Source organism: Eubalaena glacialis, chromosome 13 (assembly GCF_028564815.1).
Source record: "Eubalaena glacialis isolate mEubGla1 chromosome 13, mEubGla1.1.hap2.+ XY, whole genome shotgun sequence".
NCBI classification, from domain to species: domain Eukaryota; kingdom Metazoa; phylum Chordata; class Mammalia; order Artiodactyla; family Balaenidae; genus Eubalaena; species Eubalaena glacialis.
In genome coordinates, this window is record NC_083728.1 from 67,667,306 (window position 1) to 67,681,291 (window position 13,986).

At 41.5% G+C, this 13,986-nt stretch overlaps 1 protein-coding gene across 1 annotated transcript in view; it reads left to right on the forward strand.

Annotated features, from left to right (window-relative positions):
• Positions 1 to 1,959, forward strand: part of ERCC4 (ERCC excision repair 4, endonuclease catalytic subunit) — a 32,271-nt gene extending 30,312 nt beyond the window's left edge. The window contains exon 11 of the mRNA XM_061208618.1: positions 207 to 1,959. Within this exon, the coding sequence (XP_061064601.1) occupies positions 207 to 940 (734 nt within the window). The 3' untranslated portion in view covers positions 941 to 1,959. The remainder of the gene's footprint in view (positions 1 to 206) is intronic.
• Positions 1,960 to 13,986: the final 12,027 nt, after the last annotated feature.

A 13,986-nucleotide genomic window follows, 5' to 3' on the forward strand; every position in this document is an offset into this window, starting at 1 on the left:
TACCAGCTCTATTTAGTTTAAGGGAAATTGCCTTAAACTGTAAATAAACCTTTTTATAATATGGAAAAGTGTGGAATAACATGTCATACTGTGTAACCAGGCATCAGAGATTAACAGCAGAAACATAGATTTTTAACTTTGTGCTCTTCCATCTTTGAGAGTTATTCCTCAGTGACGTTACTTAAAGTGCTTCTTTTTCTTCATAGGCGGCCAGGAACAGAATGGTACCCAGCAAAGTATCGTTGTGGACGTGCGCGAGTTTCGAAGCGAACTCCCATCTCTGATCCACCGTCGGGGCATTGACATTGAGCCAGTGACCTTAGAGGTCGGAGACTACGTGCTGACTCCAGAAATGTGCGTGGAGCGCAAGAGCATCAGTGATTTGATCGGCTCTTTGAACAACGGCCGCCTCTACAGCCAGTGCGTCTCCATGTCCCGCTACTACAAGCGGCCGGTGCTTCTGATCGAGTTCGACCCCACTAAGCCCTTCTCTCTCGTGTCCCGAGGCGCCTTCCATCAGGAGATCTCCGGCGGCGACATCAGCTCCAAGCTCACGCTCCTCACGCTGCACTTCCCCAGGCTCCGCGTCCTCTGGTGCCCCTCCCCGCACGCCACCGCGGAGCTGTTTGAGGCGCTGAAGCAGAACAAGCCACAGCCGGACGCGGCGACGGCCATGGCCGTGACAGCCGATTCCGAGACCCTCCCCGAGGCAGAGAAGTATAATCCCGGTCCCCAGGACTTCTTGTTAAAAATGCCAGGGGTAAATGCCAAAAACTGTCGCTCCCTGATGACCAACATTAAGAACATCGCCGAATTAGCAAGCCTGTCCCTCGACAAGCTGGTGCTCCTGCTGGGGAACGTGGCAAATGCCAGGCAGCTCTATGACTTCATTCACACCTCCTACGCAGAGGTCATCTCCAAAGGGAAAATGGAAAAATGAACGGTGGTGCCTGTTTTCTTATTCCGTGACTGTGCTTCTCAGCTGCTCCTTGCCTGCCCTCACAGGTCTTTATTAATTATTAGCCCAGTAGCTCATTCTCTGCCAGTCTTTGAATGATTAGGCTGTTTCCTGGGTCAGGGGGCCAGAGGCCAAGGCTGGGCTCTGAACTTTGCGTTCAGGAATCATTTTTACTTCCCACGCCTGCTCTCCTCCTTCCCTGCACCATCCATGCCAGGTCTAGTACGTTCCATTTTTACATGAGGTGTTGTCAGGATCAGGGAAAGTGTCTGCAGGTGTTTATAGAAGGCCATTTCTGAAACATGCAAAAACTTAGATTTCCTCCACAGACTGAAAACGTACCATCGTGCTCTTACACTCTGTCTACAGAGGGGCTCCCAGGACACTGAGAAGGGAACATCTCTGGATTCCCGACCTGTTCTCCCCTCCAGGTTTTCCTCAGCTGCGTGCTTCTCCCACGTGTCTGCCTCTGGGATACATTCATGGGGACTTCCTACTGCTAATTGAAGAAAGGCAGCCACCCCTAAAACCGGCCAGTCGGTCTTCTGATCACCTGGAGATGTGTAGCACGTACTATAACTGGATTGTTCAAAACATAAAATGAATTACCTATTTACAGAATTGGATGACGTGGGTGAAGGAGCCCTGAAAATGCTCAGTTTTTATAGCTATTTATCCTCCCAAGTCCCAGCAGAGTCTCTTAGACTTCCTCCTTCCCAGCCTCTCCTCACCTGTCCTGGGACCCCCAGCTCGGGTCCTCTCCCGGGTCTCCGCCCACCACGTCCCTGTGCCAGAGCAGCCTCCTGTGCCTCTGTGTGGGGACTGCCATGCAAGCAAAGGAGGGACCCACAGCGTTTAAGATTTGATTTTCCTTCCTTGAGTCAGAAGGTTTCTAAGGAGATGGACGGTCAATGCATAGAATATATAAAAATCCTAAAGAAATACATATATATTTTAAAATCCATAAGGAAAACAGTCTCATTCCAAACTTCCTTCTGGTCCTTACTGAAGTATATGTACAGGACATTCACAGCATCTTTGTGCAGTTTTTAAACTTTCATATTGAAACATTAACTTAGGTATTATTCACATGTTTAGTGATGAGTAGTAAGTTTTCTACCTCAAGAGCTGCTGTAGACGTCAGTTCCGCTGGCTGCATCACATAGGGTCACGTTTTGTCGGCCGTGTTTTTATTTGTTACACTGTTGGGACTCGGAGTCGACAGTGGACCATGTAACGCAAAATGGTCTTCAACTTTAACAGAAGTCTTTCAACTGTCATCTCCAAACCGAACCCTTCATCTTGATTTCTTGGTATGTCGACATATGTTGAAGTGTATGGATTTTGAACTCTATACAAGGATACCACAAGAATGAATTAAGGGGTATCCAGGAACCATATTTCTTATCATCTAACTCTGTAGAGTGACTTGGAGAGGAGAGAAGAAGACAAGAAACAAAAATTAGTTTAAGGCAGTATAAAGATTTGGGCTACTAATTTTGTCCCAGGGTTAAAAATATACCCTTGAGAATAGGAAAACAAAAATGTCAGGCACATATGTTAACTTTCACTTTTGTATGCATTTCTTTATTTAAGCATTCAGTCATAGTTGAAAGTACATTAAAATAGATACCACCTCAAATAGTAATGGTTATTACAGTTTTGCTTCACTCTATCCTAGCACTTCTGCTTGAGAGATGTAATTTCTGGTTTTTTCTCTTGGTATAATTCCACCTGCCTTTTATTGTTCTTTCATTACGTAAAAGGAAAATCCTAACAGAGCACATTCTTTGATAAGGGTTTCACTCCAAGTTAAGTTTTCAAAAATAAGCTCTCAAAGCTACCATTTTAAACAGTCCTTGTTATCTGCTACAACATAGAAAACAGTCTTAGTTGTATTTAGAGAGCCAGTGTCTTCTGGCTCCCAAATTCTGTTATTTGCTGTTGTACCTACTAGACATCGTAAGACAGTGCACCAGCTCATGTGTGTTTGAATTATGAACGATAGTGTCTAATGAACTCTAAAATGGTCATTATAGTTGAAAGGCTCTCACTGCCACTTCCTCTCCCAACTAAATAAATATATTTTAGTGTCTCCAGTTGTGGAAAGCCTTCAATACAACCATCATGTATTTACTTTTGTCAAATTTTTTTACAATTTTTACAATCTAAGAATCTTTGGCAAAGGACTAGAAATGCATGCAGTTGCAAAAAACTATATCACTTTATTTTCTAGCATTTTATTAACTTTGCCTTTTTCTTTCAAATCACGAACATCCAGTTTACTTATGAACTCATGCTTAGCTTTTTAAAAACCTTTTTTAAAAACTTGAGACTAACATTCTATTTTACAAGTTTTTTGCATAAAACTTTGAGCATATGAAATATTGTGAGAAGTCATTTTCAGTTTTGTTTAACTCACAGTGTCTCTCTTGATACTTTCTTAAAGTTATATAAGAAGAAATCATTTTTAATAGTGGCCATAAATAATATCCTTTTGGCAGTAAGTTACTGTTCCTTTAATCTGAGGCTTAGTATGTCTATATGTCTACATATGTTTGGGCACGTCCAGAATGCAGTTTCCCAGCTCATGAGGGACTGAAAATAATTGTCTCATTTATCAACCCACTGAGACACAGAGGGTTAAGTCTAGATTCAGTTGTGTTGAGATAACAGAATACAGAGTTAATAAATGGCCTCCAGCAGGAAAACCTACACTGAAGCGAATCTGGAGAAGTGGGTGAGGAGAGAAAGACAGGAGTTATTAGTCTTTGCTTTAGTTTTTCAAGCATAATTTGATTTTCTTTTGGCTCAGAAAACTTCTTTAGGGAAATTCCCTTTTCTTTTGTGTTCAGTTTAACCTACGAATGTCCCCTTAAGAACCAACATTTTAGGAAAATTCTTTTCTCAGGCTTGGGCATATTAAAATTTACCCAGACTTTGACATGAGTTGTCACTTTTCTACATTATTTTGCTTTCTATTTTGGTTTATAGCTATTTCCTGTCTGATTCTGGACTTCAGTGCTTAAGTTACCATCTTTATCCATGGGTATTTGGTGGCCTACACCACTGTTGTTTTTTTGATGTAAGGGTATATAAGCCAAAATTTGTATGGGAGGGAGACCTAACCATTTACATCAATTTGTAACAGAGTTGTTTGTGTGTGTTTTAATAACGTGTATTTATTCGGTATTCTCAGCATTCTGTGCGCAAAATAAAAATAACCATGTATAGTGAAAGGGAATATATTCCCAGTACATTATAGTTACCAGTGTGTTGGTAAATATAATTTAAAATTCAGAGAATATTTAATTGGTTTTTTTAATGCAGAGTAAACGATTAAAGCTGAAAGGTGCTTTGAACCACTGCTTTGGCATTTGACTTGCTTGGTAAACCCAGTTTCTAAGGCATCAGAGTATTTTTCTTTTGGTTATTTTCCTTTACTGTTTTTCATTTTGTAGCATGTGTCCTTAAGGAGGGGGGAAAACCATTCTCCTTCTGAAAATGCTCATTTGTTGACAATGTAATGAATATGGGGTAAGTAGAATGCCTGGGACACCTTAGCTCAACAAAGATTAATTTCCTGCCACCCCTGACTCATACATTAAATGTTCCTTTTAAAGTTAAAAGAAGTAAATTACTCTTTTAACACATTGCGAATTTACTGTAGCCTCTTAAACAAGTTAATCATTAGTTTACTAATTGACTCATTTCAATGATTTAAGTATTTTGCTTCTGCTTTGAAATGTAGAACCGAAACCCTCTTTAACATAAGGTGTCAGACAGTTTATTTCTCAAAATGTTTTAATGTCCGAATACTCTGGTAGAATGATGAACCCTTACTCAGTAGTAATGTAACTCACATTTATTAGCATTTGTGCTTTATCTCATTTAATCCTCATGGTAAAGCCATAAAGGTACTATTACTTAAAATCCTCTCTTACAATGATGAAACTGAGGCACAGAGAGGTTAAGTAATTTTTCCAAGGTCACCCAGTAGTAAATGGTGGAACCATGATTGGAACTCAAGCAGTTTGACTCCACAGCCCATGATGAAAAACGGGGGGCAAAGGAGGGCCGGTGGAGAGTGGGAGACTGTGCTTTGTGTCCCCTTTCATAAATCTAATGACACATACAGAAAAAGCAGATTGGTTTGTTTCCATGCCTGTCAGAGAAGCGTCAAGAGCAGGTATGCAGAACTTGGAAGGAGGTCCAAGAGAGTACTGAGTGCCCGTTCTCTGTAGACCTGGATGTTGCCTAGTGGCCTCTGCTGCCCAGGGATTATCTGATTTTCTAGGGCTGGGAACCTTTTGCTGACTGATTAGGAAGGCTGTTTTGCAAGCTTATAAGAATAGGGGTTAATTTGCAGAAAACTGATAGCATTACAAATGATGCTTGTACAGTAACACCACAAAGAACATTGCCTAGTGGGACATTAACCAGTTTTGCATTTGTTAGCAAATTTATTCAGCATTCCTTTGACCAACTACAAATCTCCAGGTCCTTGAATTTTCTCTTGAATCAGCCTTGACATCTTACTGGTTTCCTCATTAATTGAATTGAAAAAAATCTTTGACTTCTGTTATTTTTCTATTTGTATGAGAGTCATGTTTTTAACCTTTTGAAAATTGTGCTTTGCAAATGGTGTTGCCAACATGAGCTCCCATGTAATGATGAATCCATATTTCCAGCCTCATTCATCCTAAAATGAAACCTTGTAAACTAGAAGGTGGATTTTATTACATATATATATACATATATATATTTAAGAACTGTACTTTGGAACTAAGACATTAATATTAAAAACTATAAATTGATTAAATATTTAAGAACTATAGACACATTTTAAGATGCTGGTTCAGTGGCCCTGTCTTTCTCATTCTGTTTACAAAAGCTTAATGGAATCTTTAATCTGAATTCCTTCTCTGTGTCGTATTATCCGTGTTAAAGAGACTTGATTCATGAATGAGAAAAAAGAGAAGTTTCAGATATTCCCAAGGATCCATTTGCATGAAGCAGGTATTTCTACACGGAAAGAACAGTGCTCCCTGAGGGCCTGGGAGACAGGTAAACAAAATCAACTTGTGATTTCAAACAAGGGAATTTCCTGGGGTTCATGAAAATAGTAAATAAACTGGGTCTGATGAAATGGTGACACGGTATATTTGAGATGATATTTGGGGACACTTTTCCTGTAATGATAAGCTCCAGAATTTTGGTGTCAATGAGAGAATGCCTTTCACTGAGTAAGAGATTTGCTTCCCTGTGCAACTTTGTTTCTGGGAAAAGTGACACCCGGCAGAAGCTTAGGGAAGAAGAAAGCTCAGTAGACCAAGGGAAGCGTGACCAGGCAGGTTTGTTTTTGGCATAAGGCGTTTATTGCATAAGGCAGAGGGCTCTCTCTGGGTTCAGTGCTGTAACAGTCCGTGCCATCAAGGACATTCAGTCATGCAGTAAAGAGAAGTCAAACAAAGAACATGAGCAAGTAGAATAATAAAAATGCCACAAGAGAGGGTGCTCCAGGGGCCAGAGGAAGATGTCATATCCAACGGTAGGGAGCAGGGATGGCCTCAGAGAGAAGATAGAATTCAAGATGAGTCTTAAAGAACAGCTAGAATTTCATCAGACGGAGATGCAGACAGCGCACTTAAGTCCCAGTCCAGAGCACTAGCAAAGAAGCAGATGGGAAATAGAATGGTGTTTAAAGAAAGAGTCGTGAACAGCAGAGTTGGAACAAGACACGGGGGCCATACCGTAGGAGCCTCTCAAGTGCTAGGCTCAAGGAGTTTGTCCTCATTTCAGTAGAAAAACTAATGCTTGAGTAAGGGAAGGACGTGACCAAGAAGTTTGTTTTAAGATTTCGGTCTGGCAGTAGTGAGTTTGAAATGGAAAGGAACTAACATCAGTTGAGCACTTAAAGTGCACCAAGTATTTTATGTATGTTACCCCCTTAATTCCTCACACCCCGAAGTATATGGATTATACCTGCTTTACAGGTGAGAAGACTGAGACTCAGGGATTAAGAAATTAAAGTCACAGTGGAAGTAAATGGCAGAGATGGGACTCCAACTCAAAGCCTGCTTTCCTTCTACCATACCTTGCTGCCTCAAAGGAAGGGCTGGAGGTGGAAACACCATCTCAGAAGCTGTTGTAACAACCTCAGCAACAGGTGCCGATGGCCAGAACTCAGATGATAGCTTTGGAAATGGAAAGAAGGACATAAATGGAAGAAGCATCAAAGGACAGTATATGGAACGTAGCAAAGAAAATATCTGCCTAGGAAGAGTCTAAATAACACTTAGCCTTTAAGCCTCAGGAAATGATGAAGCCATTAACAGAAACAAAGAGTCTGGAGAAGGATCCTATTGTGTTGGGGAGATTAAGCTCAGTTTTGACCAAGTTGGTTTTGAGATAACCGATAGTCAGGTGGACAGTCTCAGCTGAAGTTGTAGTAGACATCTGCTTAGAAGTGAGAATTGAAGACATCAGATAAATGGTTAAAGCAAGTATGAAACAGACAGGACTTTAGAAAATGCCTAAATTTAGGAAGTGAGACAATAGAGGAGACAGACTATAAAAAGAAGATTCTGAATCATGCAGCAACCAAAATCAAAAGCAGGAGAGAATGTCAAGGGAGTGACCCATAGGGTCAGGGGTGGAGCAGTACGAACACTGGTGGCCTCAGTTTGCTGCAAGGCAGAGAGCTCTGGGCATCCCGGGACACACACCAGACTGAGGGGCCAAAGGAAGCCCTGGACGGTGCGGATGACGAGAAGAATGGACAAGCCCCACGGCCAAGGTGATTTTGTAGGTGATCAGAAGGAAGGAACAGAGCCAAGTGAGAGAAGGAAGATGCTAGAGAGAGAACAGATAATTAATGGAACCAGAACTCGGTGCTGCTGGCGGTCCAGGGGGTGGAGGGAAGAAAGAGTGGTTTTGCTTTTCTTCTTTTCACACCTACATAAAACCTGTTTTCATACTGATTTGGCTCTTCTTAAAAACCAGCATTTAGAGTACCATCTACTCCCAACTTGGAACGGAACTGGCAAGCCACAATAAGTAGCAATGAGCCCTTTCCCGAAGTCTGTTTTAAGGACAAATGCTGCTGTTTGGCAGTGAAGTCTGCTTGTGTTTAAGCTGGAGGGGGGGATGGCCCAGAACCCCTCTGTTTGTAACCTGGCTGGATAGTTTTATTATTATTTAAAGTGTCCCTTTCAGTGATTTAGGAAGCCAAAATACGTGCTGGCTCATGCCGTCTGGAAACTGATATTCTGTTCAGCAGCTCTCACTAGCCAATCCTGTGACTTGGTAAGGATTTTTATTTTGGTCGTCCTGAGCCTACTGTAACTGGGGCAGCTGAGTTGCTATGGTGATTTGTTCTCCAAACAGAGCACTTTGCCGCAATACCTTGAAACAGCAGATCAATCTACTTTACGTTGACTTGATCATGACATTAATCCTAGTTGAAACATCCCCACTGCTCCCATCAGGACTGTGTGCAGGAATTTTAAATCGGGGCCAAGAAGGCACTGGCTAAAGGAATCACAACTTGGGCTTTTTAAACCCCGGCCTTCACTACTACTGCCACTGAGACTTGTTGGCTCACAGCCTAAAGCTCTACCAGGGGAGGCGGGTTGCAGCTGGGGGAAGGGTCATCACTGAAGCAATTATGTGGTTAATCGCTCCAGTGTGGGCACCGGCTGCAAGCTGTGACTCACGCCCCACTCTGTCACTAATAATCGGTGAACAGGATGCACAGAAAACTCAGCTGCTTTTTCCCCAAGTCTCTTGCAAATCTGCAAGTTGCTAAGATCCGGCCTTGAAGTGTGGGGAGAAAGGCAGACCTCCACTCCACGACGTGGCCCTCTCTGTCTCCACCGGTAGGGGTCCCCATTGAGTCACCGGACACTTTAAGGAGGACGGCGCTTTGAATGGGGTGTATCTCTGCCTCTGATTCTTGTCCATGACATGGGAGAGAACCGTGACATGGGAGAGAGAAAAAAAGGAGCTGCCTGATTTCCAGCATGACTCATAAACAAACGGAGGACAGACTGACTGCCTCTTATCAGAGCCTGAGTATGCGCCCCAGGACTGAGGGTGAGTCATACTGGAAGTCCCAAGTCTTTTGTTGGTCAGAGGGATTGTTTTCCCTGCGGAAGTGGTGGATTTGGGGAGGTGGAGGGGCGGGGGGGGGTGCTGTGTTTTGCTATTAATTTCTTCAATAATATCAGTGACCCCATGCTAAGCCCAGGGCTCCTAGGTGAGATCTGATTCCCTCAAAACCAAAAAAGCTTCCAAATTGAAGATAAAAACTGGCCATATCCACAAGGAAACTCATCTGGAGTTGATGGAAATGTCTGGAATATTGCAGTGATGGTGTCACAACATATACATATACCAGTTATCATTCAAAGTATACACTTTATGTGCGGTTTATTGTATGTAAATTACACCGCAAAGAGTTTTTTAAGAAATAAACGCAGTTAACAGTTTGGTGGGAAAAAAAAAAGACCTGGCCAACCCATTTTTATGGTGATTTATCCTTAAGCTCTCGGTATACGCCCTCACTACCCCATCCATACCCATCTGTTGCTTTGTATTTGGATGCAAACACAGAGGAAATGTATACGCATGAAAGGATGATGATGTCATACCACCTAACACTGGTGTGCTGATCCCACACGCCCAGAGTAGTGCTGGTAGGTGAGTTATTTATTTTTACTGATCCAAGACAGCAGGGATAGGTAAAGCATAGACTGGCAACAAATTTGGAGAGGGGGGTAGATGCTGGGTAGCAAAGGCAAAAAGAAGGACCTGCCATGCACCTGCCTCCACCTGCTCCCCGGCAGCCTCGAGACTGGAGACGTCTGTTTATGCCCTGGGTGCCTTCCCATTTCAGCAAATACAAGTCAGAGCAAGCCAACAGCATAACTGCGCCCAGGAGTTTCGCCGATGGGCGGTGCCGACAGATCCCACACATGTGAAATGACTTAACACTTGGACGCCAGCAAACCCGAAAGCAAGTTAATTTAGGGGGAAAGGAACACATATGTGCTTAGATGGCAAAAAAAAAACAAACAAAAAAAAACCAAGTGGTTTGGCAGGTGGGGCTAATCAAGAAAGAGCCACAATGAAGGGAGGGGCGGCCCAGATGTTTTTAGATGTGATCGACCTCAATTGGGAAAATATGAATATGAGTTTAGGCAGGGGCTGGCTCACGATCTTCTTCTGAAAAGTATGTGATATTTTTCTGCTTTCAGGTGACATGCCCGTGGTGGACAGGAAAAGTGACTTTTCCTTCCTCCTCCTAGAGAGATTCTCTCGATAATACCTGCTTCTGGCTGATAACCTTGTGGGTAAGGTTTTAATTATTTCTTTCATTGTTCCATATGTCGGCTGCTGTCTTTTGGTGAACAAATTCAAGGGACACAACAAAGTGATTTGGAAAATTTGTCATCTTTACAAGAAGGTCATTAATATAGGAGGGCTTTGTTTTAATCTCATCTCTCTGTTACTAAATCTGTGGCGGGGGGAGGTGCTTGTGTGTATGTGTGTGTGTGTGTGTGTATTTTCTGACTCCCTGGATTCTACATATACTTTGAAGGTATGTCCTTGCCACAGAGGCTGATCTCACGTATACTAGCTGTGTCCTTAATTTCCAAAGACAGTCCCAAATTTCATCTATTTACCTGACATACCCCCATAAATGCATTCATTCTTTTTAGACTGTTTTTTGCTATACAGGCACACCTTGGAGATACCGCAGGTTTGGTTCCAGACCACCTCAAGAAAGCAAATATCACAGTAAAGCAAGTCACACAGATTTTGGCAGCTCCCAGTGCATATAAAAGTAATGTTTACACTGTAATGTCATCTATTAAGTGTGCAATATCATTATGTCTAAAACACAATGTACATACTTTAGTTAAAGAATACTTTATTGCTAAAATATGCTTACCATCATCAGAGCCTTCTGTGAGTCATGGCAGTAACATCAAAGATCACAGATCACCACAACAAATATAATAATGAAAAATCTCAAAATATTGCCAGAATTACCAAAATGTGACACAGAGGCATAATGTGAGCAAATGCTGTTGGAAAAATGCCAATAGACATGATTGATACTGGTTTGTAAAAAACGCAGTAACTGCAAAGCACAGTAAAACGAGGTGTGCCTGTGTAAACACGATCTGTAGAAAGGACGACTCACTCAGCAAGTGTTTACTCTCAAAATCCAGGGTCTTCAAAATCATTATTTGGAAAACAATGCCAGTTAACAAACACTCATGAAGCACCTACTGTGTGCCAGATGGTAAGCAGAACACAGCCCAGGGACTGGAGTTACAGGTTGTTGTTTTTTCCAGATCTTAAGAGAATCTGAAAAGCAGAGCCAGCTTTTGAATTTGTAATAATGGAATTACAGTAAATATTACTTGGATTAAACACACACACACTCATTGCCTGGAAATGTCCAAACCTTCCAAGCACTGTGATATGCATTACAGAGTTCTGGGATGCCATGAGCATAGGTTACAGAGGCTGTAAAAGTAGACTTCGTGGCAAACTGCCCAGCAAGGCCTTCTTTCACATTTAATGCCTTGTAGGAATAAGATAGCATGAGACGAGTCTTTCCAGCCGATGAGAGAGCTGAGTTGTCTTGAAAAGTCAAGGAACCAATGTCCTCAGCTGCTGAAGGTCTTTGGGCTATTCCCTGGTTTCGCTGAATGGTGTCAGAGGGTGGTTTTGAAATGGAAGAGAATTTTTATAAAATGAAAGACAAGCCCCAGGTAGGTCTGTATAACTTACTCCTTAGAGCAGTTTAGGAGATACCTTTGCATGTGGTTTGTAGTAGGTGCTTCAAACCTTCCATCTATGCCTTCAAACTGAATCTTTAATCTGTCGTCCAGATTCAAGCTTCCTATGTTTCCTCTGGTTAATAATTGTGTTTTCTTTATCATATTCTAATTTTCATTTAACATAGGTTTTTTATTTCTTATTGGACTCCGGTGCACAGAAGTGCATAACTAATTAATAATCCTTGGTTCATGAAACATGTCGCCATTGATTCATGTATGACCTGCTTTATTTAGTTTGTTATTTTTAATAATGAGAAAGTACTCATGAAGCTACCGCCCCGCCCCCCCAAAAAAAGCTAGAACCTTGACAATAAGATTATAACTTACATCTAACCACACAGATCTACCCCCAGCCTATTTCCCTGCTTCTCCCAAGCCAAAGCGAACCCTCACCCTGATTTATGTGTTCAGTATGCCCTTGCTTTCTTTTTTATCTAGTCTCACGGATTTATATAAATATTATATGTATTCAGAAAAGTGTATGTGTCTATATGTGTGTATGTATGTTGTTCTTAATTTTATAGAAAAGACGTCATGTTATATGTAATTTTTTAGGACTTACACTGTTAAGATTCATCTACTGTTGCATGTTGCTGTCTTTCGCTTGTTTTGGCTCCTCTATAATATTTTATTATATAAGCGTCCCACAGTTTATCCAGCAACCCTCTCATTACTGGTCATTTGGGTCATTCACAGATTCTTGATATTGTAAACGGTACTTTTATGAACATTCTCGTACGTGGTCTTACACATATGCAAACATTTCTCTTGGGCACGTACCTAGAAGTGAAATTGTTGAGTTGGATCGTGCACATGTGCTTGATTTCAGAGTACAAAACCAAACTGTTTCCCAAAATGGTTGCCCCAGTTTACACCCCCATCAGCAATGTGTATGAGAAGTGATGGATCCACACCCTCTCCGACACTTGATGTTTTCAGGCTTTTTCATTTTTGCCGACTGATTGTGTGTGAAACAGTACCTCACTGTGGCTCTGATTCGCATTTTTACCTTTGATGGTGAGCATCCCTTTGAATATGATTGGCCAAACATATCTCCTTTCTTCTGAAAAGTGTCTGTGCGTGTTTTTTGCCCATCTTTCTACAATTGCTGGTGCTTTTCTTATAAAAGCGGTCCTTAATATGTTCTCAATACTAATCCTTTGTTTGCTGTACTTCTTTTCACTTTCTTTAAGGTACCTTTTGATGGATAAAAGTTCTTAAGATAATAAAATAGATCAATCTTTTCTTTTGTAGCTAATGCATTTCTTTAATCTTTATTGGAGTATAACTGCTTTACATAGTTGTGTTAGTTGCTGCTGTATAACAAAGTGAATCAGCTATACGTATACATATATCCCCATATCCCCTCCCTCCTGCGTCTCCCTCCCACCCTCCTTATCCCACCCCTCTAGGTGGACACAAAGCACGGAGCTAATCTCCCTGTGCTATGCGGCTGCTTCCCACTAGCTATCTATTTTACATTTGGTAGTGTATATATGTCCATGCCACTCTCTCACTTCGTCCCAGCTTACCCTTCCCCCACTCCCCGTGTCCTCAAGTCCATTCTCTGAGTCTGTGTCTTTATTCCTGTCCTGCCCCTAGGTTCTTCAGAACATTTTTTTCTTTTTTTAGATCCCATATATATGTGTTACATACGTTATTTGTTTTTCTCTTTCTGACTTACTTCACTCTGTATGACAGACTCTAGGTCCATCCACCTCACTACAAATAACTCAATTTCGTTTCTTTTTATGGCAAGTAATATTCCAGTGTATATATGTGCCACATCTTCTTTATCCATTCATTTGTCAATAGATACTTAGGTTGCTTCCATGTCCTGGCTACTGTAAATAGTGCTGCAATGAACATTGTGGTACATGACTCTTTTTGAGCTAACGCATTTTTTAATTTTCTTTTTTTTCCAATTTTTATTGGCGTATAGTTGATTTACAATGTTGTGTTAGTTTCTGCGGTACAGCAAAGTGAATCAGTTATACGTATACATATATCCACTCTTTTTTTAGATTCTTTTGCCATACAGGTCATTACAGAGTATTGAGTAGAGTTCCTGTGCTATACAGTAGGCCCTTATTATCTATTTTATATATAGTAGCGTGTATATGTCAATCCCAATCTCCCAACTTACCCCTCTCCCCCTTCCCCACTGGT